The following is a 19,625-nucleotide window of genomic DNA, read 5'->3' on the forward strand; positions in this document are numbered from 1 at the left end:
CAATAGGTGCCTGCCATGCAATGCATGGAGGCAGTACTGACTTGCTTCGCAAGTCAGTACTGCTCTCCTTATGCATTGCTATGGCATGCCCCTAAAAATGTTGTGCCATATGACTGGCTTTATTTTCACTCTTATATGTGACTTTATGACACACAAAACTACAAATTAATCGTCCTTATTTTCTCCAGGTGCATTCTGGATAAAGTTTGTCACCAAAGTCATCATCAGTCACTTGGCAACAAATAGCAAACTAGCTAGAGCTTTGGAATGTTAACATGTTTTGAATTTGTGTTGTTTCATCATTAGTGACCAGTAGTCTCTTGTTTCTGTTCTTCTCTTTTATTGTACTTCATGTCAGATGGACTTCAAAATGGCATAGTCGCTCTCTGTGGTGGTGAAACTTGTTAACTCCGCTGTTGCGGGCATGTCTATGTTGTAAAGTTAAATTATCATGAGCTTTATTATTTGGGCCCGGTCATTAGCCCCGCCCCCCGGCCTCCGGCCGACGCCGTCTTTTTCCGCTACTGTGTCACATGTTTGCCTGAGGAGCAGAGGCAGAAGTATGGCGTCTTGTCTGGAGCTTATTGTAACAAGGTAAGTTCCATGTTAAAATTATCATGTTTTTGACTATTTTTTATGGAAGCATTATTTTTACGTTTACACGAGTATTGATTCATATACACAGTTCGCTTAATGTACATTTATTTGGACAGTTTATTATCTTAACCTAACATTGAAACTGTCAGGAAAATCTGGAGGCCATTTGAATTAGCATTATTTAGCTGCGGGCTCGTTTTCTTTAAGTTTTTGGCTGTAGACTGCAAAATGGGGGAGTGGCTGTGCTGGACCGTTGGCTTGATCTAAGTCACAGGTGTTAAACTCCAGTCCTGGAGGGCCACTGTCCTGCAAAAGTTAGATGTGCCACTGCTGCACCAGACCTGAATACAATAATTAGGTGATTAGCAGGACTCTGGAGAACATATCTACACTGTGAGGATTCAATTGAGCCATTTGGCTCTGGTGTTTTGTACCTGTGGCACATCTAAAAACTACCAAAATGTTTTTTCTTTGTCAGTGTGTCATGTTGGTGACTGAAACCTGTTATGAAGACTTCAACACATTTCTTCAGACAGGTGGCACGACTTTTAATGCTGTCCACATTTTTTTTCTATAAGCTGACTAATTTCTTTAGTAATTATTTCTGACTTTTTTTATGCTTTGTCTTGTAAACCAGGTGGGCAGAGTAATTTGAAAGACTGATTGTGACTGTCTCTTACACACACAGGTGAGTCTGATTAGTTTTGCTCACACTACTTTTTAAAATATTTATTTATTATCCTAATGTTTGTGCTATATTTCTTGTTTTTCCTTCCAGACTGGAAGTCTTCCTCCTTCATATTGGTGAAAACAAGAGCAGCACCAAAGACACTTCACTATCGGTGACCACAAGACCACCCATGGCCGCTTCCAATGAACTTTCAAAGCTTCACCTTCAGTGCAAAGTACCATGAATGTATGACTTTTGTTGTATATTGCTGTCAGAGCTGTTTGATGTTTTGAAATAAAAGTAGATATATTCTGTGAATGGTGCTGATGTTTTTGTAGCATCTAATGTCTTAAAATTAATTTGGAGATTGATGGCCAGATGTTTCTGGGGGAGGGGGGGGGAAGGTTTTATTTGCTCTACTGGCTTTTATTTTGGAGTGAATTGACAGAAAAGTGGGTAATGAGAGAAGGGGAAGACTGGGAAGTGAACCCACGACAGCAGCATTGAAAACTAGAGCCTTCATATGTGGGCTGTGCTTAACCCCTGTGCCACCACAGCACACCTTGCCAGTAGAATTTTAAAACTCAGATTTCCATGTTCTATTCTTTACACTTTTGTGTTTCAGATAATTTTGAGAAGCAATTTTGATCATATTTTACATTTTATTGTGTCATGTAGCGCGGGGTGCTGGTCTTGACTCAGTCTCGGCTTCCCTTGGTCTTGACTTGGTCTCGGACCCTAAAAGTCTTGGTCTTGTCTTGGTCTGGATACGCTGTGGTCTTGTCTTGGTCTCGGGTTAGGCGGTCTTGAACACAGCACTGGTATGTGGCCCTCAGAGCTGTGTGACAGCAGTGTTGCATATGATGGATGAGGTGACACCTTGCGTGTCAATAATGAGCTCACTTTCCTCTCCTGCGCTCACGCCTCTCTCTGTCTCTTACAAAAGGGTTCCGATTTTTCAAAATAGCATGCTGTGTGACTAATTTGACTCTTTAGTCGCTGCGCTTGTGAAAATAGGGCAAACTGCTGTGTGTGGGAGCTGTTTTTTTTTTTTTACTTTCCCACGGGTATATGCCCTAAAGAGGGATATTTTATATATCAATGTATGACTTGATCATAGTTAAACATACACGTTTACTGTGGAAGGGAGAGAAAGCATGTATTTTTTATAAAAAAAATTTAAAGAGCATGTGCATATGCCTCCTTTATTTGCCTGTCTGGAGTGAACATCTATCATCAAGACGCTGCAAAGCAGTGAGGGAGGCAAGCGGGCTGCGCCGCTGATCTCTAAGCATTTAAAAAAAAGAAACCTTTACAGAAGCAATATAAAACGTTTCCTAAATGCTCTCACCTAGGGGGGGAGGAGATTCGTGAAGAGATGCTAGCAGGGAAATGCTTTTTTTTCTTTTTTTAAATCAGCTGAAGTATTTTCCCGTCATTCGCCCTGTCATATTACTGCTTTATTACGCCTAAGAAAAATTATTCAGCACTTCTGCACAGAACCTCTCCCCCACCTCTTCCTACTTCTCTGACTTCATCTACATTTATTTTTTTTTGTTGTTGTAAAATGCTGATGGCTAAAGTGGCTCAGACCATGTTTGGAAGCCAGAGGGGATTACAGAGTAGAACTAAACAGCAGGAGTGGGGAAGTGTGTGGGGGTAGTGGGGAGATCATGAAAATGGTATGTCCTGATAGATAACGGAGGAAGAGACAGTGTGTGTGAGCGGAATAGTAAAAAGAGCCCCCCAGACGGCGAGGGGGTGCACCAGAGAGAGAGAGGAACGACGGAGTAGGTTGGGGTGGAGGCACAAAGCCAGAAAATTGCATTGCGTGTTGGGTGATTAGTTTACCTCCTGGGTCTCACTCCCTCGCTCACTCACCTCCTCTCACTCTTCCCGGTTCCTCTCTGCCGCTCTTGTATGTTTTCTTCGTCTTTGTCTCGCTGCCACTTTTGCAGCCTCTCTGCTTCTTCCTCTTCCTCTCTGCCACTACATCACTCTGTCACAGCTCTCAATTCTCCCCTCATCTTGCCCACTCTCTCCGTCTCTCTCTCTCTCCCACTTTCTCAGCGGTTATCTCCGCTGCCTCTTCTCTCTATCTCTGTCTCAGCCTCCCCACCCCACCCCGTTCCCCGACGTTCATGCCACCAACCCCCAACCCCCTGCTGCACTTTTTCTTCCTTGTGTGCTGACTTGGCTCGAGCATCCATTCGTGGGCTCAAATAATGCAAACTGTCACCTAAACTGCCAAAGCCATTGTCGTATGAGGTGAGTATGTTATTTTCAGAGGAGCGGCTTGTCATTGACTCACTTCAGCCTGTCTGAAGGTGAGCGAGAAAGCAACTTAGCCTTATAGGCCAACCCTGCTAATTATAACTTGGGGCCAATAAGCATGAGCACCAAATGTCTCGCAACATAACTGCTGACTCTGAATGAAAGCCAGCCTCCACATGGGTCTTTCTGGACAGCTCTCTTTGAAAAGGAATTGGGTCAAGTCTTTTCTTCTTAATCCGTACATAATCTTGCCCTTCCTCTAGTGGAAGAGCAGTCTCTAAACAGCACAGGAGGGGGCAGGAAGGCGCAGAATAGAAGACAGAGACGAGAGGAAGAGCGTTTCACTTTAGGCTGTCAGGGGTTTTCTCTCCCCCATCTCTTTCTTTCTGCCTCAAAAAAGAAAAAAAAAGATTTCCAAGGTAGCTGAAAACCAGAGTTACAAATTGCTTTTACTGTAAGAGCCCCTCTATTCTCTATTCTAATATTTAAACTCAAAACTGTCACATTTTCCCAGCAGAGGATGGAGGCATGCAGCTCTCTGCTTAGTTTATGTTTCTGGAGCAAATATTCTACTGTGTATTTGATATTAGAAGCTGTGAACCCATCTGCAAAGTGTTGCTGGTTTGGATGTTTGAAGAATAACTCTATAGCAAGTATTTCAACCTTTCAATAGCAAATGAGTTAAGAGGAAGAAACATCTGAGAAACATAGGGAATTTGGAGAGCGGAGAGTGTTGTATGTTAGCCGTGCAGCTTTGCAAATTTTTTTCTTTTTTTCCAGAGACGTGGCCTAAAGATGTATGACAACTCATGTGTTGTCAGGACAAGCAGTAGTCTTTGCCTTCATGGAAGAGAAACAAGAAAAATGCCGCCCCCTCACCCCCCTTTGCTATTTACTACATCAAGTAGGCAAACTACAAAAAAACAGAAGGAAGATGATATTTTTATCTTACATGCAAAAGGTTATATGTAATGACAGACTAACACTGCACATTATCCAGAACACACCATCCCCAAAGTGAAACACGGCGATGACAGCATCATGCTGTGGGATGCTTCTCTTCAAGAGTGGAGGGGGTGTTGGTGGGAAGATGGAAACAGGACAGTCCTGAAAGAACTGAGCTTAAGCTTTTGAAAATACAAATAGGCTTCACTTTAACCCACGAATGCCCACAGATGGAATATCCACGACTTTGCGTTTGACATTCCAGTTAATCACTTCACAGGCTTGTAGCTGTGACGTGATGAAGGATGGAAAAAGTTCTAACGGTTGGAATATTTTTGCAAAACGTTCAAACTGAGGAACAAAAGATAGCATGAATCTTTATTTTGCATGCAAAAGCAAGAAAACAAAACAAAAAGACAATTGTCTAACAACCTTATTAGCAAGAAGTTCTTTAATCGTGAGGTTTCCAGAGAAAAATAGATGTTCTACAAAGTCAATGGTAGAAAATGCCAGCTCTTCCTGAACCTGAATGGCCAGTGAGTAGTCTCTGTTTTGCAGTACTCTCCGACTCATATCTCTCGTCCGATCGGCATCGCGTTTCCTATTGAACGAGGTAGGGCAATTTAATTAAGCCGTGCTTTTCATTTGATCACCACTGTGATCACTGTGCTATCATGTGTGAAAGCACATCCCCTGTGCTGTTGACAGGAGATCAATATCCTCTATTTTAAAGGTAAGGCAACAGGCCTCTCTTGGAAACTAATACCAAATCCACAGATTCTAATCCATGTGCTGCTTTAATTGTCCAACGGAAAACTGACTCGACCTTATCTTGCGTCGACAGGAATCCGCGGCATGAATCGCCTCCATCTGAAAGCAGGGGGAGCCTTTGTCACATGTTTCGGGTTCCTGTCTGCAACCCTTCCTCCCCMCGCTTCTTCTCTTCTCGGTGATCACAGAGTCACGTGACCTCGGTTCAGTGAGTTGGGGTACCTGTGGACTGTTGCTAATGGTGACAAATGACTGGTGTGCAGAGAAGAAAGGAAAATGTACAGCCTAGAGGAAAGCTAATATGCATAGTAGGGCCCAGCATGTGTTGCCTGCACAGGAGAAGGAGGTGTTAATGTGATTGCTCTTTGTGAGGGTTTGCATTTTAATGAAAATATCATTTGGATATATATTTTTTTATAATATCAGCACGCCTTTATGTAATCATATCATGGTTTGCTGTGGCATCATCTGCTAAGAAAAGCTTATGATCTTGTATCCTAATAGCGTTTAATTTAAGACATTTTAAGGTGTTCTAATATATTTTTCAACCTTACTTTGAAAAATATATTTTTCAATGTAAAAAATTAAAATGTTGTTTTTTTACTTGGAAAAAAACAACAACAAGCAGTTGAAGATTGTAGTATTTTTGTGAGGGAAATTAGAGGTTTATTATTCTTATTGAAAAGCTGCAGATATCCCTTTAGGTCATGAGAGAAAAGATAAAACTAAAGTAGTTAAATAAAATGATCCTACAAACTACTTTTTTCTCCTTTGGGAGTAACAACCAGTAATTCCACTGGACCGATCTTGAACCTGGCTCATTTTCTACTTAGAGGAATTTTTAAAAAAAGCATAACATCCAGAACAGCAACTGTAAGACCTGTCATTTTACAGAGCTAATATTTATTCAAGCTGCCAGAACTGGTTAACTACTGCAAACTCATAAAACTGACAAGGCGGAGCCTCCTTGACAACTACAACTTCATCTCGGGCTGCCGCTCCTCATCTCTCTCTGTTTGCTTCCTGTCAGCTCGGTCTCTGTTCAACATTCCAGCCACCCTCTCTGTAGTCATCGCCCAAAGGTGCTGGTCACAGGACGCTGTGTGTTTCTCAGAGTGTATCTATCTGACTTGCCTGCAGGAACAGGGGTTTTAACTCAGTCTGCCTTTATTCCAGGGCTTTTTACCAACATAAGGAGGATAAAAACACAGTGGTGGTGGATTGCTGTGTAAGTTGAAGCTTTGCTGTGCCACATTAACCAATGACGTGGTTCAGGAAAGAAAGAATCACAGAAATATTTGTACTTTTGAAAACATAAGGTACCTGCTTACTTACTTGTCTCGTTCTGCCTTATCGGCGCTCGGGATCTTCGTGACACTCTTTTAATTGAGTGGGGGGAAAAAAAACATGCCATCTTTGAGGCAGTTAACATTAATAAACAAGATGGTGGATCTCAGCTAGCTTCCCTTGCATCCGTCCTGATCTCATCATAGTTGAAAGAAAAGATTATGTTACCCTTCAAAAATCATGTACTACCCACTCATTAAAGGCTGTGGGTGTCGACTGGTGCCATCGCTGCTCTCGGAGAGACGGTAACCTTTGGCCCTGTAACAGTAAGATCAATAGTTAGAACTCGAGCTGACAGCCGCACACACCTACTCTGTTTGAATGTTGTAAATAAAATACTGCATAGGAGAAGAGTATTAAATCTGTTTCCTGTGCTTCCCTAATCCATACATCAGCAGTACTCACTTCATTCTGCTGAGAGTTGACATTCAGGGTTGGACTTCACCATTAGGCAAAGGTCAGCAATTGCCTTGAGTCCTGTGTAGGCATGGGCCAAAATGAGAAACCAGCAGTGTGAAAGTATCATGGTGTTCAAAGATTTTATTATTATTATTATTATTAATTCGACCAAGATGTTTGTTTCTGATAGGATGTGAGACAGGAATTTGTGAAACAACAATTATACAATGTATGGGGAGGGGAGGGGGAGATAATGTTGATTTTTATTTTATTTCATTATAAAGGATTTTATGCTGGTCTAGAAAATCAATGTCTGGAAATAAAGCCTTTGTTTATTTGCTGACCAGCATTTTGCATGTTCCCAATTAAAACACCATTCCAATACATTATAGAAGACAATACATTCGGATAACTCACATTGGGCAAATGGGCTCATTTGGCAGAACACATAATTTACATTTTCATACTTAAGTTAAGAATTTACTAAAAGAAGAAAACGGGGAGATTTTGACTATTATCAATTATAAAGACAAACAATCAAAGATATTAATTTCTGTTTTAGATGGCATATATCAGTGAAATATGGCCAGAAAAGTACATTTTCCTGATAGAGGAGGTTTAAACTTCATTAAGAGTCAACATGCGTCCCTCAGAGTGACTCAGGGCGTGATTCACTGAAGCTGGTACAGCCTCCATCTTTACACACACACACACACACACACACACACACACACACACGCACACGCACACATGCTTACTTTCTCATAGCCTCTCTGGCATTTAATATATTACATGCCCACCCATACATTTAGTGTTTCATCACATTCCACCTGCTACAAAACTCTGTCTCGTTCAGCCTTATCGGCGCTCGGGATCTTCGTGAGGAACACGGTCTGAGCTACTCAGCTTTCCCACGATCATGACTTAGAAGACAGATGCTGCTGAACATGGTAGAGTGGCGTGAGTGTGTGAGCCATCTAGCCACCTACTCAAGAGATTAGTGTTAGAGTGCTTAGATGATTCACTGGTCAGTGACTCTAGACGAGCTCGAGGAACAACGCGGCCAAGTTGTCCACATGGTCCGCGTTTGTCATTCCAGATGTCCCTCTCTGCCTCTCAGATGCCGAGGTCAAGATGTCTACTCATGCAAAAGTTGATATTGCGGCCGCGCGTTTCTGTGTCAGCGCCTCACAACAGATGTCTTATCTTTGGTTAGTCAGTTTATGGTGGTGGAGGTGCGGGGCAGGAGGTTAATGGTTGCCTGCTACTCAACAGAAATGGCAGACGGTTGTGCCTGGAAGATGACCCTGGCACCGCATCGCGCTGTTAGGCCATGCGTACGCTGCCTAACGAGCCATGAGTGATTGCTATGATCTTGCCACAAATAATTCATGAGGAGCCCTGTGGAGGAGCTATGGAGCTTAAAGGGAAGCATCAAAAACCACAGCGTAAGTGGAGTGCGTGTCTGCGCGAGTGCGTGGAAGGAGAGGAATTGAACACAAGAGAGAGTTTCATCTGACAGATGTGTTTTTGGAATAGGAGGGAAATCCCTTATTACCTTCAGCGCTGACAAGTACGCTTGAGCGTTCATGTGTGTTGTCTGTACTCGTCTCTCTGTGTGTGCTTGTTTTTTTTTCTGCAGCTATTTGTGTTACTACATCTGAAATTTCACAGTGGGAGCGTTAACAGTGTGCATCACAATCCCGGGATGTGTGTGATATCCTTGTTAAGAAAAGCGGCGCAGTGTTGAAATGTGATGGAGTGAGCTCAGATTTTTCTGACGGGCCCCAAAAACGCGAATGCTTAACCATCCCGGTCTTTTATTTATTTATTTACTTTGTTTTGAAATCAAAAACCTGTGAGCATAGTGTTTTAACAGGCACAAAATGGGCACATTAAAACCACTATGTGGAACTATTTATTCATTAATCTACCAGCCAATTTTTTTTGTGTTTATTCCATTAATCCAAGCAATTATTTTTTCTCCAAAAAGTAGTGTTTTATTTCATTTTATTTAGAATAAACTTTCATATTTATTGCATATCAAAAAATACACAAAAAATTTGCAAGAAAACCCCCAAAAAAGCAAACTAAATATTTGCACTGTTTCCTGATCATTCCAGCAAACAAAATATGTCATATCCGTGTACTTGAACCACGGACATGAGTTTTGTTTTAATGTAATTAAAAGGAATCTAATTTCAAGTATAATTGTATTTACTTGTACATTACTTAGTGAAGACTTTGTATCTTCCTCTTTTTCCATTTATTTTAAGACCGGTCTCTGAGATTAAACCGGAAATAAAATAATGGATAGGAGTTCATGAGTGCAAATGCTGTGGGAAAATAACTTGTCCTAATTACCACCATGCAGCATATATCAATGTGACTACATGAGATATAGGAAAATCAATCTGGCTAACCAAAGTCAAAGTCTGCGCAGCTATCTGAATGTTTCCTCAAACGCTTACTTGCAGAAAATGGCAGCAGATGGTAAACATGGCCAACTTCACAAAGAGCATTTAGCAACTTAAAAAAATAGTTGTGACTTTGTTTTTTTTTAAACCCTGTTTTTTAAACCCTGGGTGTCGTCTTCTCAGATTCAAAGTCTAACAACGAGGAAGTAATACCTATTAATGGTTTGAAATTGCACATCAAAAAGAGACAACTATTGACCACAGTTGAAGAAAACTCCATGTTTGACCACCATGTTTGACAATGTTCAGTATGAAGTTCTTTTATAAAATACTGTTTTGGTTTTATGCCACATGCAATGGGAAGTACACCTCAGCAGTTCTAAGGTTGTTTGGTTCAGTCCACAGAATATTTTTTCAAAAGTCTTGGGATTCATCGAGAGGTATCTTGGTTGATAATGGATGTTTGAGTTGTTTTTAGTCAGAAGGGATTTGGGGACTGCAACCATCAATGCCTATTATTACACTGTCTAAAAGTGTAGACAAATCAATATACAGATTTTATTACTTTTTCAGCCTGACCATCCATGATTAGTGAGCAGCCACCCAGGTGCACGGACTCAGGCATATGCTATGATACAAAAAGCTCACACCAAATCCTTGTTGTTGTTTTTTATTCCAGGAAACACATGTTCCTCTAATATATGTCTCGGGTCTAAAAAACTAGACACTTACATCAAAAAACAAATGGAGAGACTGTCTGATTCTACCAGTCTTCACAAAGTTGGCAACTTCCTTTCCATACGTCTGTGCTCTCCTAAAAAGAAATAAAACTCCATTAGTCTTATTATCTCATTGTTGCGCGCGCTTATCAGAAACCACGGCCTATCACATCCTGTGGTGTGCAGGGTAATTTCAAAGTGACTGGATGCAAATTTAGCTCTGCGTTGAGCCCATAGCGCCCTCGGGGTAAACATTCTGCTGGCAGACTGAAATGAATTTAATCGACTTGTTTAAGTGGGTGTACACGGATCTGAAAAACTCATGTCTATGCAATAAATCTGATGTAAAAAGAGCCACTGGTATTAGCAATGACAAAAGCGCAGTCATTGAACGGAAAGTCATGTAATCACTGTTTGATTTTTGCAACCTCATTGCATGGTATACCTGTTTTCATAACCGTGCATTAAGCCGATGGTATTTGTGAAGACTGCTGATCTAGACTACACCAAAACTCCTCATTCATGCATCCTTTAATCAATACCGTCATTTGGTTAACTGTCTTTAAACACATGCATGGATTTACTACGTTTGTCAGTGTTTTACTATATGGTTTTACTATGTGGTTAATTGATAGCAAAGCCACATGGCCCATTGATGACTCAGTGTAGGCAGCTCCTAATGCAACCAAAAAGACTTCCTGCAGTTTCTTTTATTGAATGAAATGTCACACAAACAGTCCGGCGGAAGTTCTATTAATAGTTGTGAAATGTGTAATCCAACAGGTAAAACAAATAGAAGACAACCATTCCTTTTCAGTACTACAAGGGGTTGTGCACGTGGGAACAAAGGAGAAACAACACTGTTCAGATAGTATGAAATTCTATCGTAAACCCATAGCAAAAAAAAAAAAAAAGATCCGGTAAACAATTAGCTGTTCTTATGTCCCCTGAAGTTTTTAGTATTTATCTGCACCTTTGGTTGAACAGCTGGAAGTTTCAAATACCAATTTTCTGCAAAGCTGCAAGTTTCCTCTAAAGCTGATCTGACTGTATGTTGAGTGAGTTATTTTCAGTTGCTAACCTGAAACATGGCTAGCAAACCCTGGGACAACCTTTTATTGTACCGTCATTTGGTTCTTTAGACATTTTTCTGTCAAAAAAATGTCTAAAGAAACCTGTGCAGTAACTCTACAATAATGTTGTAAGATTATTTATTTTTCCTTTTCAATTAATATGGTTTCATACAAGATCAGTTATTTACTAAAGATGTTCCATAGCTAAGGAACTGTGCTGTGCTTTAAAGAGGAGCCGTTTCTTTCTTCTTCGTTGGTTTTTATTAGGGCCCGAGACGGGTTCTGTTCTGTTGAAATGGAGGTTGAATAAAAGTCTGGACAGCTATGCTATTCCTTTTCAGTGTTCTGCTCTTTCACTGCCCACAACCTCCTATTTTATGGTAACACAGATTTACCTCACATCGTAGTGTTACAATGTCATACTCAGACGTTGCTATTTTTTTTTTGTCACTGAAGTTGACTGGATAGCACTGGCCACGTAAACTGTTATCAGCCAAGTGAGAATTTCTTGAAGCTGAGAAGAAATGGGGAATGAACTGAAATAAAATAAATAGAGCCCCATTCAACCAACCACACTAATGTGAATCCACAGATTGATAAGGTCGATAGGTAACTTTGCAAGGTTAAGTGCAGACTGTACAAATACACAGAGCAGATGTAAAGCTGCACATCAAGGAATTTTCTATGAATTATATTCTGGTACTTTATTTAGTTTTGTATTTTTGTGTGAAACCAGGGCTTTATATAAAAACCTTGAAGGGCATAGGCAATTTGCTGCCTGCTTTGTGAGTAAAGTGCCTTATAATGGAAATCAAATATTCTTCATGAGATAATTGGGTTTTAATGATTAGAGAAGAATACTGTAAAAGGGGAACCTCATAACCAGTCGTTTCTTTTTTAAAAAAATGAATAACACGAGGTTTGAATGTGTCAACACATTCTGTTTCACATCAAGCCGATTTTCATATAAGGCTCTTGTACAACTAGCCAGTGTCATCCTCGGTTTAATTTTAAGGTAGATGGAAAAAGCACATGAAACATGGAGCAATTCGTTTTAATAAAGTTATAGTTCGATCTTTCAGTAAGAAAGGTTACAGGCTGTGCAAAACTTTTCCAGAATAAACATCCTGAAGGTCATTAGAAGGAATGAACTCCTAATTGGCTTTTCCTTGTAGATCCACAGAGAGTGACCTTCATTCATGTAGTATCTGTAAGACATATCTGCTTAAAAGAGCTACAAACATGGCTGCGGAATAGATTTTTTAAAGCAATACAGCTTTGGAAGTTGTGAAGATACACTGGGTTAAACTGGAAACCTAACAGAGCAGTGAGAGCTCATGGAAAAGCCTCTGAAACTCCTTGGTATAAACAAAGACCTTGTTTACGGCAGGACATTGGTGGGGAAGTGGAGTTCTCTTGTTCCATTTGACATTTACCAATCTGTCTGAAAATGTCATGGAATGCGAGATTTCACCTCTGAACATATTGGGGCATCTTAAATTGCCTGAAACTATTGATCCCCAAATAAACTTTTTTCCCCTCCATCATCTTGTCTTGTTCTTCATCGTATCGGCTCTCCTGAGATGGGACATTGCTCCTAAATTTTATTGCATATGAAACGTCAATCTGTTCTTAATGGCTTTATTTGGAATATCGATTGAGGGGCAAAGGCATTTGTCGAAAAGGCTTTGTGAAAATCATATCCTGCATTGGCAGGCAAAACTTGAGAATTGTCATGCTCATTTTTAGTACCCCGGTTTTGTTTTGTGATATGTTACTGTTTGTGCAAGTTTTGGCTCCGTTGATTGATTCACGTGTTTATTACTAACATTTCTGGAAACTGGTTGTGAACTAAAGGGCGTGGTGATTTGTATCAGAAAAAAAAACTGCAGGCATCCGTTCAAAGACGTGGCGTCCCTTTTATTGTCGCTCAACTTACAATTCTTGATGCAAACGGTAAGAATCACACAGTAAACATCACACTTATAACTCCTCTTTGATAATACAGCTGCTACGCTGTTGAACTACTGCAAAAAACAAACGTTCTAGCAAGTTCCAACACATTAAGGCTCTGATAGGTTGTTGTCAACCATGATTGACAGGCTGATGAGCCAATCACAGTCCAGACAGCCCTACAGGGCACAGTACAGTGAACTAGTGGTGTTTTCTACAGGTTGCCCCAAAAACATGGAAAAGGTTTCCTATATATGCAGGAAAATGTTATAAATATTTTGTGACAGAGGAAAAAAAGATAGAAAAGAAAAAGAGAGCGCTTCGGTGTCCTACACTGTTCATCTCATAGAAATGTAATATCCGAAGATGTGTAGAATTAAACCACTCATAAGCATTTTGGCTTTCTTTTAGTTCCCATGTGGAACATGTGTCTCACCTTTAGGTGCAGAATTTAGATCCTCTGCCAATTTAAAGGTGGACTGCTGTTTTCTAGTCTATTTCTGTCCTTGCTGCTCTATTGTCATCGGTTGACTGCCTTCACATCAAGAGTTGGATTTATTTGACTACTCTACCAGCTCAGGCAGATAAACCCTGCAGCTACAAACCAATGTGCATTAGCTGAAGTCAGTGCTAAGATAACTACAAAGCATGAGAGCTGTCACTCTGATTTAACGTTTTTTTTTTTTCTCTGTACATCCAGAGTTTTGTCACTGTCTTTGAGAAGCTAAAAAATGTGCTTGATACATGGGGGATTGAGCTTGCCGTGATACTGCTGTGTTTCTGTTTAAATTTTTATTCACTGAATGTGGCGCTTTTTGAATCCTTTGATTTAAAGTTTACTCCACACCCAAAGAGGGATAATAATCTTAATTAGCTTTAACCACGCAAAGTGCATTAAACTGATTGTTAGACACACACAACAAGCTTTGTGATTATCTTCTAACATAAAAAGAAGAAATTGTTGGATTTTAATTACACCAGCAGTGTGATACTATTAGCTGTGTGCACTCTGCTTCATGACCTCTCAATTAAACTTCAGAAGGTGTTAAAATAGATATTACACAAGGTGGCTGCTAATCCTGAAACAAGTTTATGAATCCTGGAAGAATGTGACTGAGATTTCAATTAGCTTTTTTTTTTCCTCACTGCTGTTCTAAAATGACAGTATTGTGGAAAAAAAAAGAAAATTAATTTGCTTGTTTGCCTTTTTATTCACGGGACAGAACAGAAAAATTAAGCTTTTTGTTGTTTTTTTTCTTAATTACACAAGTAGCTCTAAAATATTTTTGGCCAACTTCAGCCATTTATGTTTGAGTCTTTTACAGTCTCGAGGAAGCAGTCTGAACAATCTCTGTTTGAAGAATACAAAGAAGTTTTCATTTAAACCACGTTGATAGGCCTGCATGACATTAGAAAATATGTGATATGTAATAACTTTCAGGTCAATTATATTATTATTTTAAGTGTGTACTTAAATTAAATACAGTTTATTTTATTCATTTATTTTCTCAACTGTTTACAATGACATTTCTATTTTTCTTCTTTTTCTACCTTTAATAATTCTTTATAAGAGCATATTGTGACAATTAACATAAATTTTGTTATAAAGGAGTAATCCTCTTTGTTACATATTCTTTTTACGATGATTCCTGTTGACATACGCAAATTTGACTACTATATGTTGAACTTGTTGCTAGTAATACCTCCCACAGTTGGGGAAACTCAGACAAGCTCTCATAGAAAGTATATCACACCGCATATGTCGCTCAATTAATTTTGGAAAGTGTTTGTGGTCTAAAAGCACAGAAGCCTAATTTCAGACCCTTTCTTTCCTTTTAGGTACATTCGCACTATGTATCTTGGGATACAAAGTCACCGGCAGAAGGAGAACCAGAGGCGCTTTTATTGGGCTATGATGTATGAGTATGCTGATGTCAACATGCTGCGACTGCTGGAGACCTTCTTAGAGAGCGCCCCTCAGTTGGTGCTGCAGCTCTGCATCATGATCCAGAGCAACAAGGCTGAGTGGCTGCAGTGTAAGTGTTTTATATGATTACTCTTAAACTTGATATTTGCGTAAAAATCAGGTTAGATTTTTCTCATATAAGTTTTAGTTTCCATTTAGAGTCGTGATGCTTTTGCAACCAAGGCAAAAAAAAAAAATCATTATTATGTGTGTCGTCTGTGTTTCTCTTTATTTACGCTGTGTTCTATCCAGTTTCCAACTTTCCTCACCGTTGTTATTGAACCTGGTTTTACAACTCAAGTTTCCTCATTCGATACTGTTCCCAGAGAAAAGCAACTCAATCATAGCATGTGGTGCCCGTAGTGGATTGGGTGCCTTATGCCTTCATGGCATTTGCTGTAATGTTCTATGTCGCTGCTCTGCAGAAAATCCTCTATCATTTTTCATTCACAGGGTTGTTCCTCAGACATTCTGCTGACTTCACCATTATAGATGTCACAGAAAAACCGAACTGGTCCACTAAATAGAGATTGTGTTGACTGGATGATGTGTGATGATCCCAGTAATAACAGTGCTTTCAAAGATGTGACGGATTGCTTTGGCTAAAATAAAATCTGTCTTCTGTGAGTGGAAGAACCACCAGTGCAGTTTGAAACCGTAAATTCTGGGGGGGTTACAACTTTTAACTGTTTTCTGACTTGTAGGTTCACAGTAGGTGTGTTCTTTTGGAAGTCATAAAATTAAAAGAATAAAGTATGTGAAAGAACGTTAAACCAAAGCAGATGGGAAGGAAAAATGCATTTTAAAATTACTTATCCAGTTTGTAAGGCAATGGATTTTGATTTATTTATGTTTCAGACTTCAAAGATTCAAAATCTAAAGCTGCAAATCTTTAATTTGAAAATTAAAAGACCTATACGCCTCTTAGTGTTACACATAGATTTTTTTTTTTTTTTTTAAGTTTATGATGTTTAACAAATATAATTTGTACTTACGTATGTCTCTATGCACTTGGTGATTCTCTGGTTTCTCTCTGCTTTGTGTGTGTCTTTCAGGTCTTTCTGCCATGTCCTCCCTAACGTCGTTGGCCTGGGTGCTAGCCTCTTACCACAAGCTCCTCCGCGACTCGCGTGATGACAAGAAGAGCATGAGTTACCGAGGTGCCCTGGTGCATCTGTTCTGGCGCCTTTTCACCATCTCTTCACGGGTGCTCTCCTTTGCCCTTTTTGCCTCAGTGTTCCACATCTACTTTGGCATTTTTGTGGTGCTCCATTGGTGCGCCATGGCTTTTTGGGTCATCCATGGCGGCACTGACTTTTGCATGTCCAAATGGGAAGAAGTACTATTCAACATGGTGGTGGGCGTGGTCTACGTCTTCTGCTGGTTCAATGTACGCGAGGGCCGGACGCGGTACAGAATGGTGGTCTACTACACCGTCGTGTTGCTGGAGAATGCCATCCTGACCTCACTTTGGTACGCATACCGCGACCCAGCCACCACTGACGCCTATGCCTCTTTTGCCATCTGTGGCGTCTTCCTGTGCTTTGCCTCAGGTGTGGCCTGCATGATTCTCTACTATGGGGTCCTACACCCCATGGGCCCCCGAATGAGGATGTTGGCTTCCTCCTGCTGTGCTGAACTGCTATGGGGCCTCCCGTTACCACCTGAAGCTGAGCCAATGGCTCCCACGCCTGGGCCTCGTGGCTCCCAGGCCACCCCTACACGAGGCGTGGCGGGAGAACAGATGGGGTTAGACGAAACAGCTACAGACACATGCCTTCCGGTTTTCCAAGTGAGGTCTACAGAACCTGTGGACGCAGCAGGCCGGCCCATCCCGCCTGAGGGTCCGCTTATTAAAATAGACATGCCCAGAAAACGCTATCCAGCCTGGGACGCACACTTTGTTGATAGGCGACTGCGCAGGACCATAAACGTGCTGCAGTTTATTAGCCCCAATGCGGTGGGCATCAGGTATAGGGACGGTCCACTTCTCTATGAACTTCTACAGTATGAATCCTCCCTCTGAAGGCCCTGTCCGTGATGCTATCCTCACCTTTTACACAGAACGATGCACACGCATTTTGTTTCTCCTCAGATGTTGCATCTTTCCATGCGTTCTCGGGCTCTGTTCATCACTCCTCGATGATCTGAAAGTTTTCCAGGACATATTTTTTTGTCAACCAAAAACCCGACAGACAAACGTTCAAGAATTATTTTTGGAGGAAAAAACAAAAAAACAACACACACATAGTACAGAGAGAAAACGTTACAGTATACTATTTGATAAATATAATACATATATATAGATATATATATGTCTCAGATAAATCTCTCTATACTGATATAGGAGGCTTCTAAATGAGTGTGTAGATAACATATGAATGTTTCATTATGAAATGTGTTTATGTGTTATACTGTGTTGGTGACTCAACCTGTGGATATTTGTGAAGGGCATATTGTGTGTCTCGCTGACATGGGACTGGTGCAAAACCTTATGGGAATGATGGAGGAGAGTCTCAGAGGGGCCAGGTCTTTGCACACCCCTAAATTTACTGCCATTTTCTTTGTAACTCACTGAAATATATGAAACAAATAATGTTTACTAAGTCCTTAGCCAATTAATAAAAATATGCTTAAAAACAATATGGGTGATACTTCAAGAAGTAATTCTGAGATTTTGTTTGTTGTATGTTTTATTTTTCCTTTTTGTGTTTACTTTGTTCACGTGAACTGTACTTTTTTTTTTCATTTTAATTTAGATGCAAAATGCATTTAAATTCATAAGCACACTGGCCTTCAATCTGTTTTACAAACATTTTTTTACAATGTAGACTGCCCTCTGGTGGGAAGGAAGCTGTAACAAATTGCCTTGTGTGACTCAAAGCATCAGCACAAAAAAATCTTAAATAAACCATTTAGAAATAAAAAGTTGTAGAAAAAAGCACATTTTCCAATTTAATTATTACAAAACGTGTTATAAGCATTCCAAAGACTTTATAGATAGCCTTTAGGTAGTTAATTACGAGTGAAAAGGTGTAAGTGCATTTTAACATGCAAATATTTGCGTGCTGTACAAAGACAGCCTTCAGAGAATCCTCCACCATTCCCTTTCGAATACTGGAAAGTATAACCTCCCTATTTTGTTATAAAATGTTATTTATTTAGTTCTAGTAATCAAGTGATAGGTGCAAAGACTTCTTTAAAAAACACACACACATCTGAGATATTTATGTGCCATCATACTTTATTGTCGACATTTATGGTACATTTATGGTAACTGAGAACATTTTATATTTTCTGTTTTGACATAGCTCACTTCTGCAGAGTTAAACGGTACACTCCTCACCAACTGTGTGCCCTTAAAGAGAGGTGATAACCTTATGTACCCTGTGTGACTGCTCTGGAACTAGCTGACACGTTGAAGCAAAGCCAAATCAAATCTTAAAGTACTGTCTTTGTAATTTAACTGCCCCTCGTTCCTTTCCCCAACCCCCAGACGGATGGGTATGTGCAAAACTGTGCCGTCTTACTAGCACACTGTGCAGCAATTATAACATTAAGAAATTCAACCCTGGTTCATTCTGTGTGGGCTTTTTCACTATTGATACCCCCAGGGACAACCACAACCATCCCTCTATCTCAAAAAAAAAGAGAAGAGAAATATATGAGAAAAGTATGTATATATGTCTACATAATACCATGCCTTCTAAGTTAAAGAAGCTTGACTAAAATTTCCACAGAGGGCTACTGAAAAATTCATGAGAATAATGAATGCATTTCATAATTCGTTTCATTTATAAACTCAATGAGTCATTTGAATTTATGATGTGTTTTTTTGTTTTCTTTTACATTGTAGTGTTTGGCATGATTTTACCACAGTATTGATGAAACCCAGCAGGGGTTTCCCAAGAGCCCTTTACAAACACAGAGATCCCTGTTTCCTGACTTACCGGCGTTCGGCATAGCTGTGGCCTCGTGTGCCTGCTAACATTGTACTGTAAAAAAAAAAAAAAAAGCAGATGCCCTGTAAGTCCCGGATAAAGGTCAAAGAGGGTTTTTTTTTTGTTTTTTTTGCCAGGGATGGAAAAGAACATGAGGACAGAATATTGTACGGGGGACCGATTAGATATCAGGGGCGTTCACTTGTCCGTCCGTAGATGTTTCCCACGGTTCTGTCCTGTTGCCGAATGTTTGACTCCATCCTTGGTTGCTGCTCCACCCTCTTCCCTGACTGTTCAGGGCCTTGGCACACTCCTGCAAAACACTCTCTGGTCAATGAACAACAGGGCTGAGGCTTAACAAACAGAGATCCTGACATGAGAACTTGCAATGAGGTACACTGCCATGACTAAAAGCTCCAATGTGCTGCTGGGGTCTTCCACCCTTTAGCCCTGAATTGTTGAGGACTGTTGGGTCTACAAGAGTGAAGCAAACAGCCAGCACGCCAGATTAATGCACGTCTGTATGCAAACAATTAAGTTCTTCATTTTTTTC

General features: G+C 40.2%; 1 protein-coding gene across 1 annotated transcript; it reads left to right on the forward strand.

Annotated features, from left to right (window-relative positions):
• The first annotated feature begins 8,241 nt into the window (after positions 1 to 8,241).
• LOC103457651 (XK-related protein 6) lies at positions 8,242 to 19,146 on the forward strand. The gene is made up of 3 exons (XM_008397940.2): positions 8,242 to 8,451; positions 15,005 to 15,201; positions 16,187 to 19,146. The coding sequence occupies exons 2-3, from the start codon at positions 15,018 to 15,020 to the stop codon at positions 17,155 to 17,157; spliced, it is 1,155 nt and encodes a 384-aa protein (XP_008396162.1). The 5' UTR covers positions 8,242 to 8,451; positions 15,005 to 15,017; the 3' UTR covers positions 17,158 to 19,146.
• The last annotated feature ends 479 nt before the right edge of the window (positions 19,147 to 19,625 follow it).

The sequence above is a fragment of the Poecilia reticulata genome, linkage group LG21, assembly GCF_000633615.1.
Source record: "Poecilia reticulata strain Guanapo linkage group LG21, Guppy_female_1.0+MT, whole genome shotgun sequence".
NCBI classification, from domain to species: Eukaryota; Metazoa; Chordata; class Actinopteri; order Cyprinodontiformes; family Poeciliidae; genus Poecilia; species Poecilia reticulata.